The following is a 21,016-nucleotide window of genomic DNA, read 5'->3' as shown; positions in this document are numbered from 1 at the left end:
CTTGTTCCACTTTCATGATGTTAACGTTGAAATCATAGTAAGTAGCCTTGCCGAGCCATGAGGCCCATAGGGGCAGGAGCCTATCTCCTGTTTCTGTAGCCATGAGGCCCATAGGGGCAGGAGCCTATCTCCTGTTTCTGTAGCCATGAGGCCCATAGGGGCAGGAGCCTATCTCCTGTTTCTGTAGCCATGAGGCCCATAGGGGCAGGAGCCTATCTCCTGTTTCTGTAGCCATGAGGCCCATAGGGGCAGGAGCCTATCTCCTGTTTCTGTAGCCATGAGGCCCATAGGGGCAGGAGCCTATCTCCTGTTTCTGTAGCCATGAGGCCCATAGGGCAGGAGCCTATCTCCTGTTTCTGTAGCCATGATGCCCATAGGGGCAGGAGCCTATCTCCTGTTTCTGTAGTCATGAGGCCCATAGGGGCAGGAGCCTATCTCCTGTTTCTGTAGCCATGAGGCCCATAGGGGCAGGAGCCTATCTCCTGTTTCTGTAGCCATGAGGCCCATAGGGGCAGGAGCCTATCTCCTGTTTCTGTAGCCATGAGGCCCATAGGGCAGGAGCCTATCTCCTGTTTCTGTAGCCATGAGGCCCATAAGGCAGGAGGAGCCTATCCCCTGTTTCTGTAGCCATGAGGCCCATAGGGGCAGGAGCCTATCTCCTGTTTCTGTAGCCATGAGGCCCATAGGGCAGGAGCCTATCTCCTGTTTCTGTAGCGTGAGGCAGCTTGATGTACAAGTACACCCCCTGGACATGACGCTAGTATGTCGCAGGGACTTACCCCCAATCCAACCCTTGATGCTGAGTGTCAAGCAGGGAGGCACTGGGTCCCATTTTTACAGTCTTTGGTATGACCCGGGCCACCCGGCCAGGGATTGAACCCAGACCTCCCAGTCTCAGGGCGGACACTCTAACCACAAGGCCACTGAGCTGGTGTTGAAATCATAACTTGGCCCTTTTTGTTATTGTTGTTGTTGCAACAAGGACTTTTTTTAATATGCAGTTCCTTCCAGATGGGGAATAGTGGAATGTCACGCCTGACGTGGTCTTCTGAATACCCTCTGTAGCTCAAACTAATTAAAGACGTACAATTTGTGTCCTAGAAAAAAAGTCACACAACTTCACTTTGTGTTGTTGAGTTGACTCAACCTTTAGTCAGACCAGTGTGTCCAGTGGAAACCTCGTATGAATCTGATCTCAGGTCAGAATGGGTTAATTATGCGTTCGCTGTTAGGTTATTTTTTACAGTTTAATATGGGTTTACTGAGCTCTAATATAAGTTCACACGGTTCTTTATGAAGGGTGTCTGTACTGTACTGCCTCTCCATGCTTTATACAGTAATAACGTACAGTAGTGCAGTAGGCATGTAACCATTCACTGAACTCACGATGCAATTCCAATCACGATTATATGCTTTTTCACTATTTGTTTTTAAACAAAAAATATTTTCCAGATTTTCTTTTTAATGATTTATCTACCGCACTTTTTTCACATTTTTGTATTTAACTACATTGCAATAGTAACATTACTTTTCATGTAAAATTACTTAATTTCTGTGAAACAACATTCTCTCTTGTTTAACATGTAAAAGCAGACAGTCACAGTCACAGACACACACACACAGCTCCCCTCTACAGTCACAGACACACACACACAGCTCCCCTCTACAGTCACAGACACACACAGCTCCCCTCTACAGTCACAGACACACACAGCTCCCCTCTACAGTCACAGACACACACATCTCCCCTCTACAGTCACAGACACACACAGCTCCCCTCTACAGTCACAGACACACACAGCTCCCCTCTGCAGTCACAGACACACACATCTCCCCTCTACAGTCACAGACACACACAGCTCCCCTCTACAGTCACAGACACACACAGCTCCCCTCTACAGTCACAGACACACACATCTCCCCTCTACAGTCACAGACACACACAGCTCCCCTCTACAGTCACAGACACACACAGCTACCCTCTGCAGTCACAGACACACACATCTCCCATCTACAGTCACAGACACACACAGCTCCCCTCTACAGTCACAGACACACACAGCTCTCCTCTACAGTCACAGACACACACAGCTCCCCTCTACAGTCACAGACACACACAGCTCCCCTCTACAGTCAGACACACACAGCTCCCCTCTACAGTCACACACACACACACACACACACACACACACACACACACACACACACACACACACACACACACACACACACACACACACACACACACACACACACACACACACACACACACACACACACACACAGCTCTCCTCTACAGTCACAGACACACACAGCTCCCCTCTACAGTCACAGACAGACACAGCTCCCCTCTACAGTCACAGACACACACAGCTCCTCTCTACAGTCACAGACACACACAGCTCCCCTCTGCAGTCACAGACAAACACAGCTCCCCTCTACAGTCACAGACACACACACACACACACACACACACACCCTCACACACACACACACACACACACACACACACACACACACACACACACACACACACACACACACACACACACACACACACACACACACACACACACACACACACACACACACACACACACACAGCTCTCCTCTACAGTCACAGACACACACAGCTCCCCTCTTCAGTCACAGACATACACAGGTCCCCTCTACAGTCACAGACACACACAGCTCCCCTCTACAGTCACAGACACACACAGCTCCCCTCTGCAGTCACAGACACACACAGCTCCCCTCTACAGTCACAGACACACACAGCTCCCCTCTGCAGTCACAGACACACACAGCTCCCCTCTACAGTCACAGACACACACAGCTCCCCTCTGCAGGCACAGACACACACAGCTCCGCAGTGACGTCAGGACTTACTTATATATGAAACAATATTAAGATCAGCCCATGTTATTCTCCATGGAGGAATTGGTTCCGTGAACCAGGCAATGAGTGAGTGACGTCGCTCTATTGTTGCTTGTTTTTATGACAGTGCGGATGGAAGTCCACACTGATCATTAATGCACAGTGTTCCGTCTAAATAAGCATCTACAAATTAAATAAATAGAGCTTCACCGACCTAAAGAGCAGCCTCATGAAGTCCAATGAAAGAGATTAAACCAAAAAGATAAGAAAGGCAGTCTGAATTAACCCATTCTGAACGGGAACCCCTTTTGGTGTTAGCATCATGTCATGCTTTAGCTATTGAAAAATAGCAGATCTACAAGCTCATAGCGCGCCACCGAGTGGCGCGCTACGAGCTTGTAGGTCTGCTATTTTTGAAAAATCGAAGAACGACTGACATAGAAACATAGCTTTTTCAGAAAACTGTCAGGATGTAGAAGACATTTACAGGATCTGATCTCAGGTCAGAATGGGTGAAGAATTGCGACACGCTTTGATTGCGCTACGTTGCTATCATGGGCTGTGGTTTCAAACATTATAGAACTACAAAACAGGGTGCTATCATGGGGGCTGTAGTTCCAAACATTATAGAACTACAAAGGAGGTTGCTATCATAGCCTGTATATATACAGTATAGTTTAAAACATTGGAACCTCCTCATTGAGATGGAATGATTGAAAGAAATTAAAATAAATATTTTGGACTTCTGTTTTTATACCGAGGGATATGCATCATGCACACGCATGCATGCCCACTATATGCCCACTGCACGCACGCACGCACGCACGCACGCACCCACGCATGCACGCACCCACGCACGCACGCACGACACCTCTAATGAGCGTCAGCTTGCAGTAACACGTGTAAGGCATGTTTGCTGAGACGTGTATACATTTCCGTGACGTGGGGGAACGCACGCACGCAAGCCCGCACGCACGCACGCACGCACGCACGCACGCACGCACGCACACAAGCACGCACGCACGCACACACCTCCAACTCTACCCTCGCGGACACACACACAGACCCCCTGTTGGTTTGTGAGGGGCTTTGGCATTCCTTTGAGAGCCGCCCATGCGGAAAGGACGGACATTATCCTGGAATTAGAGGGGAAATCACGCCTGTTCTTCAGCCCATCCGATAACAGAGGCAGCCGGTCTGTATTCTGTCTTTGAAAACCTTCCTCCTCCCAAACGTTCCAGGTCCAAAGATCCAAAGAGAGAGATTATTATAGTTTGCCCAGACTACAGCAGCACAGATCCGCACGTATACTCAGCGCCTCGCTTCGTGCCACAGATGTCTTCTATAAATGCTGACAGTTTTCTTAAAACCCCATATGTGTCAGTTGGTGCTCAATCTTTTTCACGTCAAGGACCCCCAGAATTATCTGTACCACTGATATATAAACATAGGGGTTTAACCCTGTGAGAACCACTGACATAGAAACATAGGGTTTTAACTCTGTGAGAACCACTGACATAGAAACATGGGGTTTAACCCTGTGAGAACCACTGATATAGAAACATAGGGTTTTAACCATAGACTGTAAAAAATATGGACAAAGCGTTCGCCGGGTCTAACATGAACGTAAAATGAAGCCTGTAATAATATGGTAATTCCTGATGTAAGTCGCCATCTTTCTAGATCCGTTTGGTACCAGCTGGCCATTGGCTGGCTCCGTTTTGGACCAGCTGGCCATTGGCTGCCCAGACAACGAGGCGGGACTTCCCCCCTTCTTCTCCGTTGGTTTTTATTTTGACTCGAGTGGGAGGGGAATCCCGATCATAGACTGTAACGGTAGCCACGCCCCTCAGAACATACGCGATGTTTTTTTTTCTTTATGGTCATTTTTTTAATTAATGGGACCATAATTTTCCAAAAATAATATTATGACATTAGAAATTAGACTTTAAACTAGTGACTGGAAGAAAAAAGTATTCATGACCATGTTTATTAAGGTAATACAGTCTAGGTGAAGTTGGGCCAAAATACATGGGCCTCTATGGAGCTATGGGGCTTTTTGGGTCCAGTCCAGCGCCACAACAGGCCATTATATGAACTACCGATTTCAAATGAGGCTTCACGAAATATCTGGCTGACTGCCCCCCTGGTTTTAACCCTGTAAGAACCACTGATATAGAAACATAGGATTTAAACCCTGTGAGAACCACTGATATAGAAACATAGGGTTTAAACCATGTGAGAACCACTGATATAGAAACATGAGGTTTAACCCTGTGAGAACCACTGATATAGAAACATAGGGTTTTAACCCTGTGAGAACCACTGATATATAAACATAGGGTTTTAACCCTGTGAGAACCACTGATATAGAAACGTAGGGTTTTTCCGAAAACTGTAAAAAAATATTTGTAGAATCGACGTCAGATCTAAATGGAATAATCAGATGCTGACAGACAGAGAGACAGACAGACAGACAGACAGCGTAGACAGACAGACAGTCGAGCGAGAGACGCGAGGATAAATATATTATGCATGAACAAAAGCATTTCGGTGGAGGAAACTGCAAAGCCTGCAGATGAAACACCACAAAGTATGACCAGGTGTAAACACTCAATAGAATGTCCCTATATAGACTGATACAAGCACCAAGATGCTCGCATACAACAAAGGCACGCACACACGCACGCACGCATGCACGCACGCACGCACGCACGACACCTCTAATGAGCGTCAGCAAAGGGTATTCAATATAGCGCTCACACCGTCACTATAATTATAGTTTGATAAAACTGAAATGAAAAAGAAAAAATTGACTTGAGTCGTCCTGTCGAGTTGAAACTGCTGCCTTGAATTAGTTGGGATGTGACATTTAGAAGACAACGGCAAGTCGTCAAGTGTTAGTGTTAAGTATACTGTACTTTAAGTACAATTTCGAGGTATTTGTACTTTACTTGAGTATTTCCAATTTCCAATACTTCTACTCCACTACATCTCGGAGCCAAGATTTGTACTTTTACTCCACTTCATTTTTATGTGTGTTTTTTTTTTGTGTTTAACTTTTTGTCATGACGCCATGATGTGCATGACCAAAAACCTGTCATGAAAATGTGTTAGAACTCACTTCCTTCCTTCATGGACTAAAAAGTCAGATAGCGTTTTACTGGTGATGGATTAGTACTACATTGCATTATTGATACTTTTACTGTACGTAACAAAATGCTAGTAATTTCTCCACCACTGTACGTTCCCCGTCTAGACGTATAGTGCTGTTTTAACGATCTCTAACTTACAGCCTCTTAAAGGGGAAGTGTGTAGGAGTGGAGAAATGCCTGGTTGGAAGGTTACTGTACACACATGGACATGACAGGAACCAGGAAGTCAATAGGTATTGACCCGGTGGCAATTAAGCGCTAATCAGTTCACCGTGTAACCGATTGGATGGAGAGCAAGGGGGGGGGATTCGGGTTAAGGTTAGGGTAGGCCTTTATATACGCGACTGAATGAACGGACGGACGGACACGGTGTTCCAGAGAACGTCCGAGGTGCCACACGGATCCATCGATCCGTTTGGGTTGGAGTGAGTCTTTATTTAAAGTTCACAGTCGCTCAGGAGGCCCCCCTCCCCCTCCCCCTCGCCCAGTGAGTATTGACTTTGTTCTCCAGCGGGCGGTAGAGACGAGAGAGAGCTGTTTATTCCTTGTGTAAATAAATAACATAGTGCCGTTTGTGGATTAACATAATTAGACAATTAAGTTTGCTCCCAAAGACCCCCCTGGCTCGTCACTGTATAGCTTCCATTCGGTCCTCACGCATGAGTGTGTAATGCACGTAACTCGAGAACCGTTCGACCCACCGACTTCACATTCGACACACGCGCTCCACGCCCCCGCAGGGAGGGCGGTGCCCGGTATCGAGTCGGTCGGACCCACAGTTGTCCAGAACCGCCACACAAGGCTCTGGCCAGGCTCTGCCAGTGCAGGGCCTAATGAGGCCAACTCCTTTCACCTGGTCAGGCTCTGCCAGTGGGCCTAATGAGGCCAACTCCTTTCACCTGGTCAGGCTCTGCCAGTGGGCCTAACGAGGCCAACTCCTTTCACCTGGGTCAGGCTCTGCCAGTGGGCCTAATGAGACCAACTCCTTTCACCTGGTCAGGCTCTGCCAGTGGGCCTAATGAGGCCAACTCCTTTCACCTGTGAAATCTCAAGCCTCTGCCTCAGCCAATTGAGGCTCAACCAATCAGGCTCTGCCAGTGGGCACAGGCACACACACAGATCCCTCGATCTCCATGTGGGACACCGGCTGACAGGTTGCTATGACAACGGGCACCAAGTACAGGTCTAGTCCCTATAAAGCACCAGTTCCTTATTGCATGTGCATTTGTTGCCTATTAACCAATTCTGACCTGAGATCAGATTCATACAAGGTTTCCACTGGACACACACTGGTCTGATTAACCCATTCTGACCTGAGATCAGATTCATACGAGGTTTCCACTGGACACACCAAGGGACCAGCTATGCACTCCAATGTTGAAGCGCTGGGCCCTAGTGGTAAGAGGAAGGACTGCAGGCGGACCCGTGGATTCTTGACGAGGAAACCCCGTGCAACCGAGCGCCCAATGTTAAAGCCCAGCTGCACTTCAACCGAGCGCCCAATGTTAAAGCCCAGCTGCACTTCAACCGAGCGCCCAATGTTAAAGCCCAGCTGCACTTCAACCGAGCGCCCAATGTTAAAGCCCAGCTGCACTTCAACCGAGCGCTCAATGTTAAAGCCCAGCTGCACTTCAACCCAACCGAGCGCTCAATGTTAAAGCCCAGCTGCACTTCAACCGAGCGCTCAATGTTAAAGCCCAGCTGCACTTCCGCATTTCCGGACTTCCGGACACCAAAATTTGGTGTCCAAATGCTGAATCAGCGAAAAAATGCGGAAATACACGGTCCTTCCGGCAGCCTTCCGGGTGCTTCAAAACGCCACTGAGCAACTTCCACTGACATGAATAGCGGACTGGGCGGAGCTTCATGCCAGTTTAGTCTCTATCCTTTTAATACTCTATGGGACACACACTGGTCTGATTAAACTAGATGCTAATTGTTGTGTTACCGAGAGTGAGTTGTAGAAATGCTTACTTTGCTCACACAGATGCTATATTCACGTTAACCAAGAACAGATGTATACCGTATGTTGTTTGGCTTTTTCCACAGATGCTCTAAATGCTATTTAGATGTTATTCAGGTAGAGAACAGCTTTGACACATCTACCTTCTGTCCTAAAGTTACTTCATTTCTTTAGATGTTATTCAGGTAGAGAACAGCTTTGACACATCTACCTTCTGTCCTAAAGTTACTTCATTTCTTTAGATGTTATTCAGGTAGAGAACAGCTTTGACACATCTACCTTCTGTCCTAAAGTTACTTCATTTCTTTAGATGTTATTCAGGTAGAGAACAGCTTTGACACATCTACCTTCTGTCCTAAAGTTACTTCATTTCTTTAGATGTTATTCAGGTAGAGAACAGCTTTGACACATCTACCTTCTGTCCTAAAGTTACTTCATTTAGATGTTATTCAGGTAGAGAACAGCTTTGACACATCTACCTTCTGTCCTAAAGTTACTTCATTTCTTTAGATGTTATTCAGGTAGAGAACAGCTTTGACACATCTACCTTCTGTCCTAAAGTTACTTCATTTCTTTTTAATCGCTGTATGTACTCTTGTATCACGGTGTGTTTCACTTTGCAAATCGTTCTGGTTAACAATGTCTGCAGCTCTGCATATTTGCTCTGAGGCACTTGGGTCCCAGTAGAGCCCTGGAACGAAGCGATAAAAACACTTTAGGCCTGCCACAATTATTACATAATTCAAACTTGTAGATCTGCTATTTCCACTATTTTTTATAAAGTTTAACGTTATTCAATTATAAATAATTGCCCTATCTGTGCGCCTTTTGTTCATGAAGCCTAAAAGCCAAACAGCAATGTCATTTGTATTCATAATGTTCCATAATGTTCAACAACAGAAACACAATTCAATTGTACATTATTTGTGATTGTTACTGTATCTTTTATTGTTGTTTTTATTGTTACTGTGAAGCACTTTGTAAAATTGTTTTTGAAAAGGTGCTATAAATATTATTATTATTATTAAAAAAACTAAAAAAAAAACAATGTCTGCTAAACGGGTCATTTGTAAAAAAATGGTTTATTGCTCCATTGGCTTGTCACAATTGTTACACATAATTGTCTAATCGCAATTATTTGAGATAATCGCAATCGTTTCCATGTTGAAAAAGTTTCATACAGAAAAAAAAAAGCTGAAATAGCAGATCAGCTATTTCTGCTATGTAAAAAATCATACATGCCAGTCATTTCTTGGTATAATTATTTCAGTCAACACTCTAATCGCCCCGGGGTCAGTTGGAACCATTACATCAGTGCGCCCAGCGATGTGTCGCTTCAGAGCCCATTTCAAGGTGACACATTGACTCCATCTTGTTTGTGCTAGTTAGCATACGGTAGCATCTAAACCAAAACACCCACACGGGAGGATCACTTCTAACGACGGGACCGCGATGGGTCGTCAAAAACACAATATTTGGTTAGAATTGGAATCATCGATTTAGATTAAGAGTTCTTACCTGATGGGGAGTGTGAGTGTGTGTGTCAATGTAACAAAGGTGCAGACGATCAGAAATCAGCAGAGAGTGAGCGACGTTTGCGCTACCAGATGCCGAATTGAAGTAAAAACGTCTGGGTTTCTGAGGCTATACCATGCGTCAGTGTTGTTTTCGTCGACTAAAACTAAGACGAAAAATGTTCGTCGACTACCTATTTTCACTGCCAAAAACAAATGGAAACTAAATTAAAACTAAGCTACGATGACTAAAACTAAGACTAAATATACTGACAATTTCGTCAACAAATAAAAACTAGACTAAAATGTTAGGAAGGGACTAGTGGACAAGAGATCCAGTAAAAGTAATTTTACACTTGGTTGCATGCTGAAAATAGCCGATCTACAAGCTCACACCGCGTCGCAGCACGACGCGTTGTGAGCTTGTAGATCGGCTATTTTCAGCAAGTGTAAAAACAGTCCTTACGACGGCATCAATGCCCACCAAAATACATTTTAGTCGACTAAATCAACTGTAGATTTAGTCGACAAAAATCTTATGACATTTAGTCGACTAAAACTAGACTAACACTAAGACATTCCAGGTGACTAAAATGTGACTAAAACTAAATGAAGTTTCAGTCCAAAGACTTAACTAAAATAGAAATTTGCTGCCAAAAACAACACTGCCATGCATCTTACCTGATGGGGTAATCCGCAGCGCTGAGGTTGATGAAGAAGTCCTCCATGCGTCTTACCTGATGGGGTAATCCTTAGGGTAAGGTCCTTAGGGTAAGGTCTTACCTGATGGGGTAATCCTTAGGTTAAGGTCCTTAGGGTAAGGTCTTACCTGATGGGGTAATCCTTAGGGTAAGGTCCTTAGGGTAAGGTCTTACCTGATGGGGTAATCCTTAGGGTAAGGTCCTTAGGGTAAGGTCTTACCTGATGGGGTAATCCTTAGGGTAAGGTCCTTAGGGTAAGGTCTTACCTGATGGGGTAATCCTTAGGGTAAGGTCCTTGGGGTAAGGTCTTATACCTGATGGGGTAATCCTTAGGGTAAGGTCTTACCTGATGGGGTAATCCTTAGGGTAAGGTCTTACCTGATGGGGTAATCCTTAGGGTAAGGTCCTTGGGGTAAGGTCTTACCTGATGGGGTAATCCTTAGGGTAAGGTCCTTAGGGTAAGGTCTTACCTGATGGGGTAATCCTTAGGGTAAGGTCTTACCTGATGGGGTAATCCTTAGGGTAAGGTCTTACCTGATGGGGTAATCCTTATGGTAAGGTCTTACCTGATGGGGTAATCCTTAGGGTAAGGTCTTACCTGATGGGGTAATCCTTAGGGGAAGGTCCTTGGGGTAAGGTCTTACCTGATGGGGTAATCCTTAGGGTAAGGTCCTTGGGGTAAGGTCTTACCTGATGGGGTAATCCTTAGGGTAAGGTCCTTGGGGTAAGGTCTTACCTGATGGGGTAATCCTTAGGGTAAGGTCTTACCTGATGGGGTAATCCTTAGGGTAAGGTCCTTGGGGTAAGGTCTTACCTGATGGGGTAATCTGCAGCGCTGAGGTTGATGAAGAAGTCCCAGCTCCAGTCCCTCATGGCCAGCAGGTCGGCCATGCTGCGCAGGTACATGGTCAGCAGGCTGGCTCCGCCCCAGATGGTGGCCATGCGCCACGGCGTCACCCGGACGTTGGCGTACTGGGCGGCCAGGGACTGGACCTGCCTGTGGAGGTAGTTGGATCTCTGGGAGAGAGGAGAGAGAGAGAGAGAGAGAGAGAGAGAGAGAGAGGAAGACGTTAACACTTTCAGCGCCTCCTGCTGGCAATTTGAAATGAACGCAGGGAGCCAGCAATATCCCCTATATAGGCGCTATTCTATTACCGTCAATACAACGAGTAGAGGCGCAAAAACTTTTTCCGAGCAGCAACCGACATGTCTCAGGTTTCACCACAAGCGGTGACATGGCTGGCGTGATGCGATCAGAAATCACCGTTTACATCCGAACGCCGGGCGGTTTGGACTAAAACAACAACTTTTGAGTATTTTTTCGGGGGAAAACAAGCAACAAAGAAACGACAACGAGTGGATCCTTATGGGAGGCGCGAGCATTGTTCCTCACGATGGGAAGAACGTAGGCGCTGTCTAGCAGCCTGGGCAGCACGGAAGGTTAGTGTTGAGCTTCGGTCTGCACGGTGCTGATATAACCCTTACTACACGCTATCCGAATGGGTTTGGCGACCTCTTAACCCGCCGTTTGACGGGTTTGCAAGGCGATCTGGCGTCCATCGTGTTTAGAGATATTGAAATAACAGGACCGGTGGTGGAAAAAAAGTACTGACATTTATTTTGGTGTTTCTAACCTTGTCATGGATGTAGTAGAAGTGCGAGGTGTTCCTAACCTTGTCCACATGGATGTAGTAGAAGTGTGAGGTGTTCCTAACCTTGTCCACATGGATGTAGTAGAAGTGTGAGGTGTTCCTAACCTTGTCCACATGGATGTAGTAGAAGTGCGAGGTGTTCCTAACCTTGTCCACATGGATGTAGTAGAAGTGCGAGGTGTTTCTAACCTTGTCCACATGGATGTAGTAGAAGTGCGAGGTGTTCCTAACCTTGTCCACATGGATGTAGTAGAAGTGTGAGGTGTTTCTAACCTTGTCCACATGGATGTAGTAGAAGTGCGAGGTGTTCCTAACCTTGTCCACATGGATGTAGTAGAAGTGCGAGGTGTTTCTAACCTTGTCCACATGGATGTAGTAGAAGTGAGAGGTGTTCCTAACCTTGTCCACATGGATGTAGTAGAAGTGGGAGGTGTTCCTAACCTTGTCCACATGGATGTAGTAGAAGTGCGAGGTGTTCCTAACCTTGTCCACATGGATGTAGTAGAAGTGCGAGGTGTTCCTAACCTTGTCCACATGGATGTAGTAGAAGTGCGAGGTGTTTCTAACCTTGTCCACATGGATGTAGTAGAAGTGTGAGGTGTTCCTAACCTTGTCCACATGGATGTAGTAGAAGTGTGAGGTGTTTCTAACCTTGTCCACATGGATGTAGTAGAAGTGCGAGGTGTTCCTAACCTTGTCCACATGGATGTAGTAGAAGTGTGAGGTGTTCCTAACCTTGTCCACATGGATGTAGTAGAAATGCGAGGTGTTCCTAACCTTGTCCACATGGATGTAGTAGAAGTGCGAGGTGTTCCTAACCTTGTCCACATGGATGTAGTAGAAGTGTGAGGTGTTCCTAACCTTGTCCACATGGATGTAGTAGAAGTGTGAGGTGTTCCTAACCTTGTCCACATGGATGTAGTAGAAGTGCGAGGTGTTCCTAACCTTGTCCACATGGATGTAGTAGAAGTGCGAGGTGTTCCTAACCTTGTCCACATGGATGTAGTAGAAGTGCGAGGTGTTCCTAACCTTGTCCACATGGATGTAGTAGAAGTGCGAGGTGTTTCTAACCTTGTCCACATGGATGTAGTAGAAGTGCGAGGTGTTCCTAACCTTGTCCACATGGATGTAGTAGAAGTGCGAGGTGTTTCTAACCTTGTCCACATGGATGTAGTAGAAGTGCGAGGTGTTTCTAACCTTGTCCACATGGATGTAGTAGAAGTGCGAGGTGTTCCTAACCTTGTCCACATGGATGTAGTAGAAGTGCGAGGTGTGGTAGATGGCTTTGAAGAGGCGGTAGAGCTGACGTGAGGCTCTGCCGTGCACCACCAGGACGAACGCTATCCTGACCGGCTTGGTCGGGAAGGTCTCCGTAGAGTCTTCGTCCCACTGGACGTTATTGTTGGCTTTTCCTGCAAAAGGTGAAAGATGATTATTGTTAAGGGCCAAATGACCACCGACGTCAAACACATCCATGTGACCTTGGGGTGGCGCTGTTGTTTACATAAGCGTCAAGTTCACGGGCATGGTGAGGGAAGGATTGACCCGGAAGGGGCAAAATAATGGCTTTGACCGCAGGTACCGGCGTCAGCACTTTCAAATACTGTGAAGCGAGTGTTCAGTCTGAAATAATCTGTTTTCTGTAATCTATTCTAATTGTGTTTTGCTTCTGAAATCTCAAATCTGACGCTGTACTCACTGAATTAAAAAAAAAAAAAAAAAAAAAAAATATATATAGAAAAAAAAAAATACAAAATTACAAAAAGTTAAAATATATAATAAAATAATTGCATGTGTGCGTTATTGATGCCGACACACACACACACACACACACACACACACACACAGTGAACCAATAGTAGTAGTAGCATAGAGCGTCAGCCAGGTCCAGCTACGGATCAATCCCTAGAAGAGAGATCCGTATGAGACGCTATAGGAGGCTCTAAAAAATATCATTATCATCTTTACTGCACTGTAATCTCACAACATCGCATGTCGCAATGCATTATGAATTCACACCTGGTCTGTAATGTCTTAACCCATTCTGAACGGGAACCCGTTTTGGTGTTAGCATCATGTTATGCTTTAGCTATTGAAAAATAGCAGATCTACAAGCTCATAGCGCGCCACCGAGTGGCGCGCTACGAGCTTGTAGGTCTGCTATTTTTGAAAAATCGAAGAACGACTGACATTTTTAGAATCTGATCTCAGGTCAGAATGGGTTAATCAGACCAGTGTGTGTCCAGTGGAAACCTCGTATGAATCTGATCTCAGGTCAGAATGTGTTAAAATAGGCAGTCTACCAGCTCACAATGCGTCGTGATGGTGAGGTGTTGTGTTGTGAGCCTGTAGAGCTGCTATTTTGGAGATAAAAGAAAAAGAAAATATTCTCCCGTAATGTAGTCGGAATTGGCACGGCAGTTTGAAAGAAACAATGAAATGAATACTGTCAGAATTAGGATGACGCGTGCACGGGCGCACACACACACACACACACACACACACACACACACACACACACAACCAGTAAGACGCCTGAGGGCACTTTGGAATACTTTTCAACACCACAACAAGCGATTACACCGTTTTAAAGTGAATTTTTAATGACAAGCAACTCAGCGGTCGGTGCAGTGGCTGTTCAAAGGTAACTTTAACCAACTCAGAGGCTGTTCAGAGGCCACTTTTTTTTCTAATATATTTTTTATCCCACGATTTTGTGACCCATTTTTCACCCCTGTGTCAATTATCTATTGTGATCCTGGGCTCTACACACCCTCCACCAACCTAGTCCCCATATATGGGGGACAAGGGGAGACCAACCTAGTCCCCATATATGGAGGACAAGGGGAGAGCAACCTAGTCCCCATATATGGAGGACAAGGGGAGACCAACCTAGTCCCCATATATGGGGGACATGGGGAGACCAACCTAGTCCCCATATATGGGGGACAAGGGGAGAGCAACCTAGTCCCCATATATGGGGGACATGGGGAGACCAACCTAGTCCCCATATATGGGGGACAAGGGGAGACCAACCTAGTCCCCATATATGGGGGACAAGGGGAGACCAACCTAGTCCCCATATATGGGGGACATGGGGAGACCAACCTAGTCCCCATATATGGGGGACAAGGGGAGAGCAACCTAGTCCCCATATATGGGGGACAAGGGGAGACCAACCTAGTCCCCATATATGGGGACAGGGGGAGAGCAACGGACTTGAACTCATGCTTCCTTCATGCCTGAGTGTTCAAGTTGCTCCTTTACACCTGACAGGGGGGAGTTTCCCTGGTTGGACGTAACGCGTGGAAGGAACACGTTATTCCAACCAGTTCCTTTCTCCTCCATCAGGCGCCCCGGCTGGCCAGGGGGAGGCTGTATAGAGACCAGTTCCTTTCCCCTCCATCAGGCGCCCCGGCTGGCCAGGGGGAGGCAGTTTAGAGACCAGGATTACTGCATGTTTTTTGTGAGGGTACCTACCCTAGGGGACACGGGGAGAACATGTGAGGGTACCTACCCTATAGGGGACACGGGGAGAACATGTGAGGGTACCTACCCTAAAGGGGACACGGGGAGAACATGTGAGGGTACCTACCCTATAGGGGACACGGGGAGAACATGTGAGGGTACCTACCCTAGGGGACACGGGGAGAACATGTGAGGGTACCTACCCTAGGGGACACGGGGAGAACATGTGAGAGTACCTACCCTAGGGGACACGGGGAGAACATGCAAAAGGTAACTTTAACCAACTCAGTGGTCGGTGCAGTGGCTGTTCAAAGGTAACTTTAACCTGTCGGCCTGAAAGACGGCCGTAAATGCTTGGCAGTCAACCTGTGTAAGGCGTTCGCTGTGAAAGAAGAATATACATTCAAAGACTTGCGCTATTATCTGCCATTTTTCAATAGCTAAAGTTTTTTTTTTTTTTTACTTTATATTTTACAGGCAATTTCATTTCATAGTACAAAACATGTTCCTTTTCTCTCAGTTATTTTGTTTTAAGTGTAAAAGTAAAATAAGTGACATTACAAGAAAAAGAAAGAAAAACAAAACAAAAAGTTTATTATAATGGTTAAATAAATAACACAACAACAACCCAAGACCAAGACACTTGAGCCAGAGCACGGAATGCAAACGTGACCCGTGACTCGTTCAAACTCTGTCATGATGATTTGAAGTGGAACTATATGACAACGTCAAGTGGCCACTCGGGCACCGCACTGCAAACACGATCCTCATCCAGACAGGAATCCTATAAGACATTTAGACCTGAGAACAGATTCGATACAAACGCTCTTCTAAATCATGACAGTTTTCTGACACTCCTACGTTTCTAATGTCAGTGGTTCTCAAACTATTTCATGTCAAGGATACCCCCAGAATGATATGTACTGTATTTGGCCGCCAACGCTGACCCCCCCCCCCCCCCATCTGAAAATATGTAGTTCCAGGGACCCCGCCATGCAGAAGCAAAGATTGTAGTTAAAAAACGAGAATATATATTCAAAGATTTGCGCCACATTGTCGCGATGGTGGTGCGATGATGGTGCGTTGGTTCTCAAACTATTTTCACGGGTTTTTCAAAAATAGCATATAGTGCTATACGCACTATACGAGCTTGTAGATCTGCTATTTCTCAATATCTATAAAGCATAACATAATGCTTTTTAAAACACCCAAAGGGGTGTTCCCGTCCTGAACGGGATAAGCGGGTCCTCTGGGGGTCCTTTAGGGCGGAGCGGCCCGCTGCGTTGACAATAGGCCCTCATTCCTCTCAGGCCAAAAGGCGTCCCAGAGGAACTCCTTGGATTTCACACCCAGTGAAAACAACACGCACTGCAGTCAAATAACTGTCCCCACACCCCCCCCTGCACTGGCCAAGCCGCTATCAAATTATAGAAAGAGCAATTGGAAAACCACACATAAATCTATAACAGACGTTTTCTTTGGGACTGCATGGTGTTTATGTCCAGTCGTGGACATGAATTGACAAACAAACGACTGCCTATCAAACGCCTTCTATGGAAACGGTTACAAGTGTGCCAATATATATACGCCTTTCTTATCTTTTTTATAACAAGATATAATTATCAGGGTGGAGGTTATTTCGCTTGTTTTGAGAGCAAACTGTGTTTAAACTGATACACTTTACAGGGCAGAATATCAAGCCTGACCTATTTGCTGACAGGACAGGACAGGACAGGGCTTGGCTATAGATAGATAATTACCATAGTTTGGGACTTCATTTCCCAAGGGGCAACAGGGGGGGGGGGGAAGCTATTGTTTTTCTCCGAGTGCTCTATGAGTGCGGGAGGGGAGGGGAGAGGAGGAGAGAGGAGAGGAGAGGAGAGGAGAGGAGAGGAGAGGAGAGGAGAGGAGAGGAGAGGAGAGGAGAGGAGAGGAGAGGAGAGGAGAGGAGAGGAGAGGAGAGGAGAGGAGAGGAGAGGAGAGGAGAGGAGAGGAGAGGAGAGGAGAGGAGTATTGATGGCGGTGAGAGGAGAGGAGAGGAGAGGAGAGGAGAGGAGAGGAGAGGAGAGGAGAGGAGAGGAGAGGAGAGGAGAGGAGAGGAGAGGAGAGGAGAGGAGAGGAGAGGAGAGGAGAGGAGAGGAGAGGAGAGGAGAGGAGAGGAGAGGAGAGGAGAGGAGTATTGATGGCGGTTTTTACTTGCCGATGCTATTATGCCCTGGGGCAGTGGGGACTGCAAAGTGCCCCTCTCAGCTCCTCTCCTCTCCGTCAGTCCCCCCCCCCCCCCCCCCCCCCCCCAAGGACCCGTAATTACTCAGATTTAAAGGAGAGTGTCAAAATGCATCTCCATTTCAGAGCTCACAATAAAAACAGGGAAACGACGCTCCAATTGACCCGAGTCTCCCGTAACGTAATGGCTGATTTATATACGCTGTTGTTTGTGTCACACGGGCCGAATTACCACTGGGCGGCGGTGGATCAGCGGTAGAGTGGCCGGATGGCAACTGCAAGGTTCCCAGTTCAAACCCTGTGGTGCTCCCCCAGAGTTAGTGTCGAAGTGTCCTTGAGCAAGACTCTGAACGCCTGATTTCTCCTGATGTGCAGGTTGGTGCCTTGCATGGTTTCCACCGCCATCGGTGTATGAATATGGAACCCAAGGGCCCAAGCCATATGGAACCCAAGGGCCCAAGCCCTATGGAACCCAAGGGCACAAGCCCTATGGAACCCAAGGGCACAAGCCATATGGAACCCAAGGGCCCAAGCCCTATGGAACCCAAGGGCACAAGCCATATGGAACCCAAGGGCCCAAGCCCTATGGAACCCAAGGGCCCAAGCCATATGGAACCCAAGGGCACAAGCCATATGGAACCCAAGGGCCCAAGCCCTATGGAACCCAAGGGCACAAGCCATATGGAACCCAAGGGCCCAAGCCCTATGGAACCCAAGGGCACAAGCCATATGGAACCCAAGGGCACAAGCCCTATGGAACCCAAGGGCCCAAGCCATATGGAACCCAAGGGCCCAAGCCATATGGAACCCAAGGGCCCAAGCCATATGGAACCCAAGGGCCCAAGCCCTATGGAACCCAAGGGCCCAAGCCATATGGAACCCAAGGGCCCAAGCCATATGGAACAAGCCATAATGTGCACCCATCCTGGATCCGATGGTATAATTCCGACGTTCATGTTCAACGTTCTTGCTTGAGGTGATTTTCCATGATATATATTTTATCGTTACTGTTGTGTTCTCCCTGCGATGCACCGACTTTATTCTAAAATAATTCTTCTAAACCCTGACAGTTTTCTGAAAGCCCCTATGTTTCTATGTCAGTGGTGCTCAAACTATTTTGTGTCAAGGACCCCTAGAATCATATGTCGGTACATCGGACTAACATATGCCCCTCAGGAATGCACGCACATGCTAATCTATATAGCCAAGCCAAGATCAAATTGGACTCATTTCTGCTAACAAGGTTATATTAGGCCTTGAATTTTAACCCATTCTGAACGGGGAACCCCTTTTGGTGTTAGCATCATGTTATGCTTTAGCTATTGAAAAATAGCAGATCTACAAGCTCGTATAGCGCGCCACCGAGTGGCGCGCTACGAGCTTGTAAGTCTGCTATTTTTTAAAATCGAAGAACGACTGACATTTTTAGAATCTGATCTCAGGTCAGAATGGGTTAATCAGACCAGTGTGTGTCCAGTGGAAACCTCGTATGAATCTGATCTCAGGTCAGGTCAGACAAATGTAACAGACACGGGGAGACAAACGTAACAGACACAGGGAGACAAACCTAACAGACACAGCCAGACTGAAGGAGAGCGGAGGAGGAAAAAAATGATTTAACCCATTCTGACCTGAGACCAGATTCTAAAAAAATGTCTTCTACATCCTGACAGTTTTCATTCTGACCTGAGATAAGATTTAAAAAAAAAAGTCTTCTACATCCTGACAGTTTTCTGAAAAAGCTATGTTTCTCGATGTCAGTCGTTCTTCGATTTTTCAAAAAATAGCAGATCTACAAGCTCGTAGTGCGCCACTCTGTGACGCGCTATGAGCTTGTAGATCTGCTATTTTTCGATAGCTATAAAGCATAACATAATGCTATAACACCAAAATGGGTTTCCGCCCAGAATGATTTAATTCAGCTGTCGTGTTGCTACAGACTCCACAGCCACCACCAACAGGGAACAGCCCTTTTCAATGTCTTCTTTGATCAAACTGTCTCTCTGAGTGGGGTTATTGAGCCTCCCTGCGTGAGACGGAATGACAGTCAGGGCCCGCCACTTATAGAAACAAGACATAAAATGATACCTTTTCTTTTAGCTTTTTTTTTTTTGGAGATCGGGAGAGAGGGAATGTGAAATATTCGTGCCTCCTTTGAGCTGTAATACGTTGACCAGGAGGGGGGGGGGGGGGGGGGGGGGGGGGCAATGGGAGGAATTTGAACATCTCCAGAGAGTCTCGTACCAAACAGCTGGAGGGCGGAAATGTCAGAAAACAATATGGGGTGGGGGAAAAAAAACAAACGAAAAAAGTTACCATAGCTCTGTTTCTAAAATGGCGAAAATAGTGGATCGCCAAGCGACGCGTTTGAGAGCTTGTAGACTAGAGTAACTATTTTCGCTATTTGTCAGGAGGGCGAAAAGAGAAAATGTTTGAAACTAGGGATATGCCACGTTGAAAGTGGTTAATAATAGCATAAAATAAAAGGCTTGTCTAAAATATAATGTGTATGCTGTAGAGATGTCCCGATACTGTATGGGTTTCTGGGAAAAGTATCGGATCGGCCCTTATTTGGTCATATCGGTATTGGTGAATATGCCAGTCTAACAGATGATCAGACACAGGGGTAAGGGGTCGACACTATGCCAGTCTAACCAATGATCCCACACAGGGGTAAGGGGTCGACACTATGCCAGTCTAACCAATGATCCCACACAGGGGTAAGGGGTCGACACTATGCCAGTCTAACCAGTGATCCCACACAGGGGTAATGGGTCGACACTATGCCAGTCTAACCAGTGATCCCACACAGGGGTAAGGGGTTGACACTATGCCAGTCTAACCAGTGATCCCACACAGGGGTAAGGGGTCGACACTATGCCAGTCTAACCAGTGATCCCACACAGGGGTAAGGGGTCGACACTATGCCAGTCTAACCAGTGATCCCACACAGGGGTAAGGGGTCGACACTATACCAGTCTAACCAGTGATCCCACACAGGGGTAAGGGGTCGACACTATGCCAGTCTAACCAGTGATCCCACACAGGGGTAAGGGGTCGACACTATGCCAGTCTAACCAGCGATCCCACACAGGGGTAAGGGGTCGACACTATGCAGTCTAACCAGCGATCCCACACAGGGGTAAGGGTCGACACTATGCCAGTCTAACCAGTGATCCCACACAGGGGTAAGGGGTCGACACTATGCCAGTCTAACCAGTGATCCCACACAGGGGTAAGGGGTCGACACTATGCCAGCTAACCAGTGATCCCACACAGGGGTAAGGGGTCGACAGGTAAATAAAATGTTGGAGCATGTGGAGTTTGATTTAGAGGAGTCTGCTATAAACACAACACCAGATATATAGCTAGATAGCTATAAACACAACACCAGATATATATCTAGATAGCTATAAACACAACACCAGATATATAGCTAGATAGCTATAAACACAACACC

The 21,016-nt window shown here is 46.6% G+C and overlaps 2 protein-coding genes across 2 annotated transcripts in view; one reads left to right on the top strand and one right to left on the bottom strand.

Annotated features, from left to right (window-relative positions):
* Nucleotides 1-21,016, top strand: part of rps15a (ribosomal protein S15a) — a 619,775-nt gene that overhangs the window by 185,877 nt on the left and 412,882 nt on the right. The window lies entirely within an intron of this gene.
* The window catches only part of LOC310858241 (xylosyltransferase 1-like), a gene marked incomplete at its 3' end in the record, with an annotated part of 175,794 nt that overhangs the window by 73,668 nt on the left and 81,110 nt on the right, over nucleotides 1-21,016 (bottom strand). The window contains exons 4-5 of the mRNA XM_083764349.1: nucleotides 13,102-13,274; nucleotides 11,025-11,227 (exon numbers count right to left, since the gene is read on the bottom strand). Of these exons, the coding sequence (XP_083620475.1) occupies nucleotides 11,025-11,227; nucleotides 13,102-13,274 (376 nt within the window). The remainder of the gene's footprint in view (nucleotides 1-11,024; nucleotides 11,228-13,101; nucleotides 13,275-21,016) is intronic.

The sequence above is a fragment of the Protomyctophum parallelum genome (assembly GCF_964188405.1).
Source record: "Protomyctophum parallelum genome assembly, chromosome: 5".
Classification (NCBI taxonomy): Eukaryota; Metazoa; Chordata; class Actinopteri; order Myctophiformes; family Myctophidae; genus Protomyctophum; species Protomyctophum parallelum.
The sequence above is the reverse complement of the archived record's forward strand: the minus strand, read 5'-3'. Positions and strand labels throughout refer to the sequence as shown.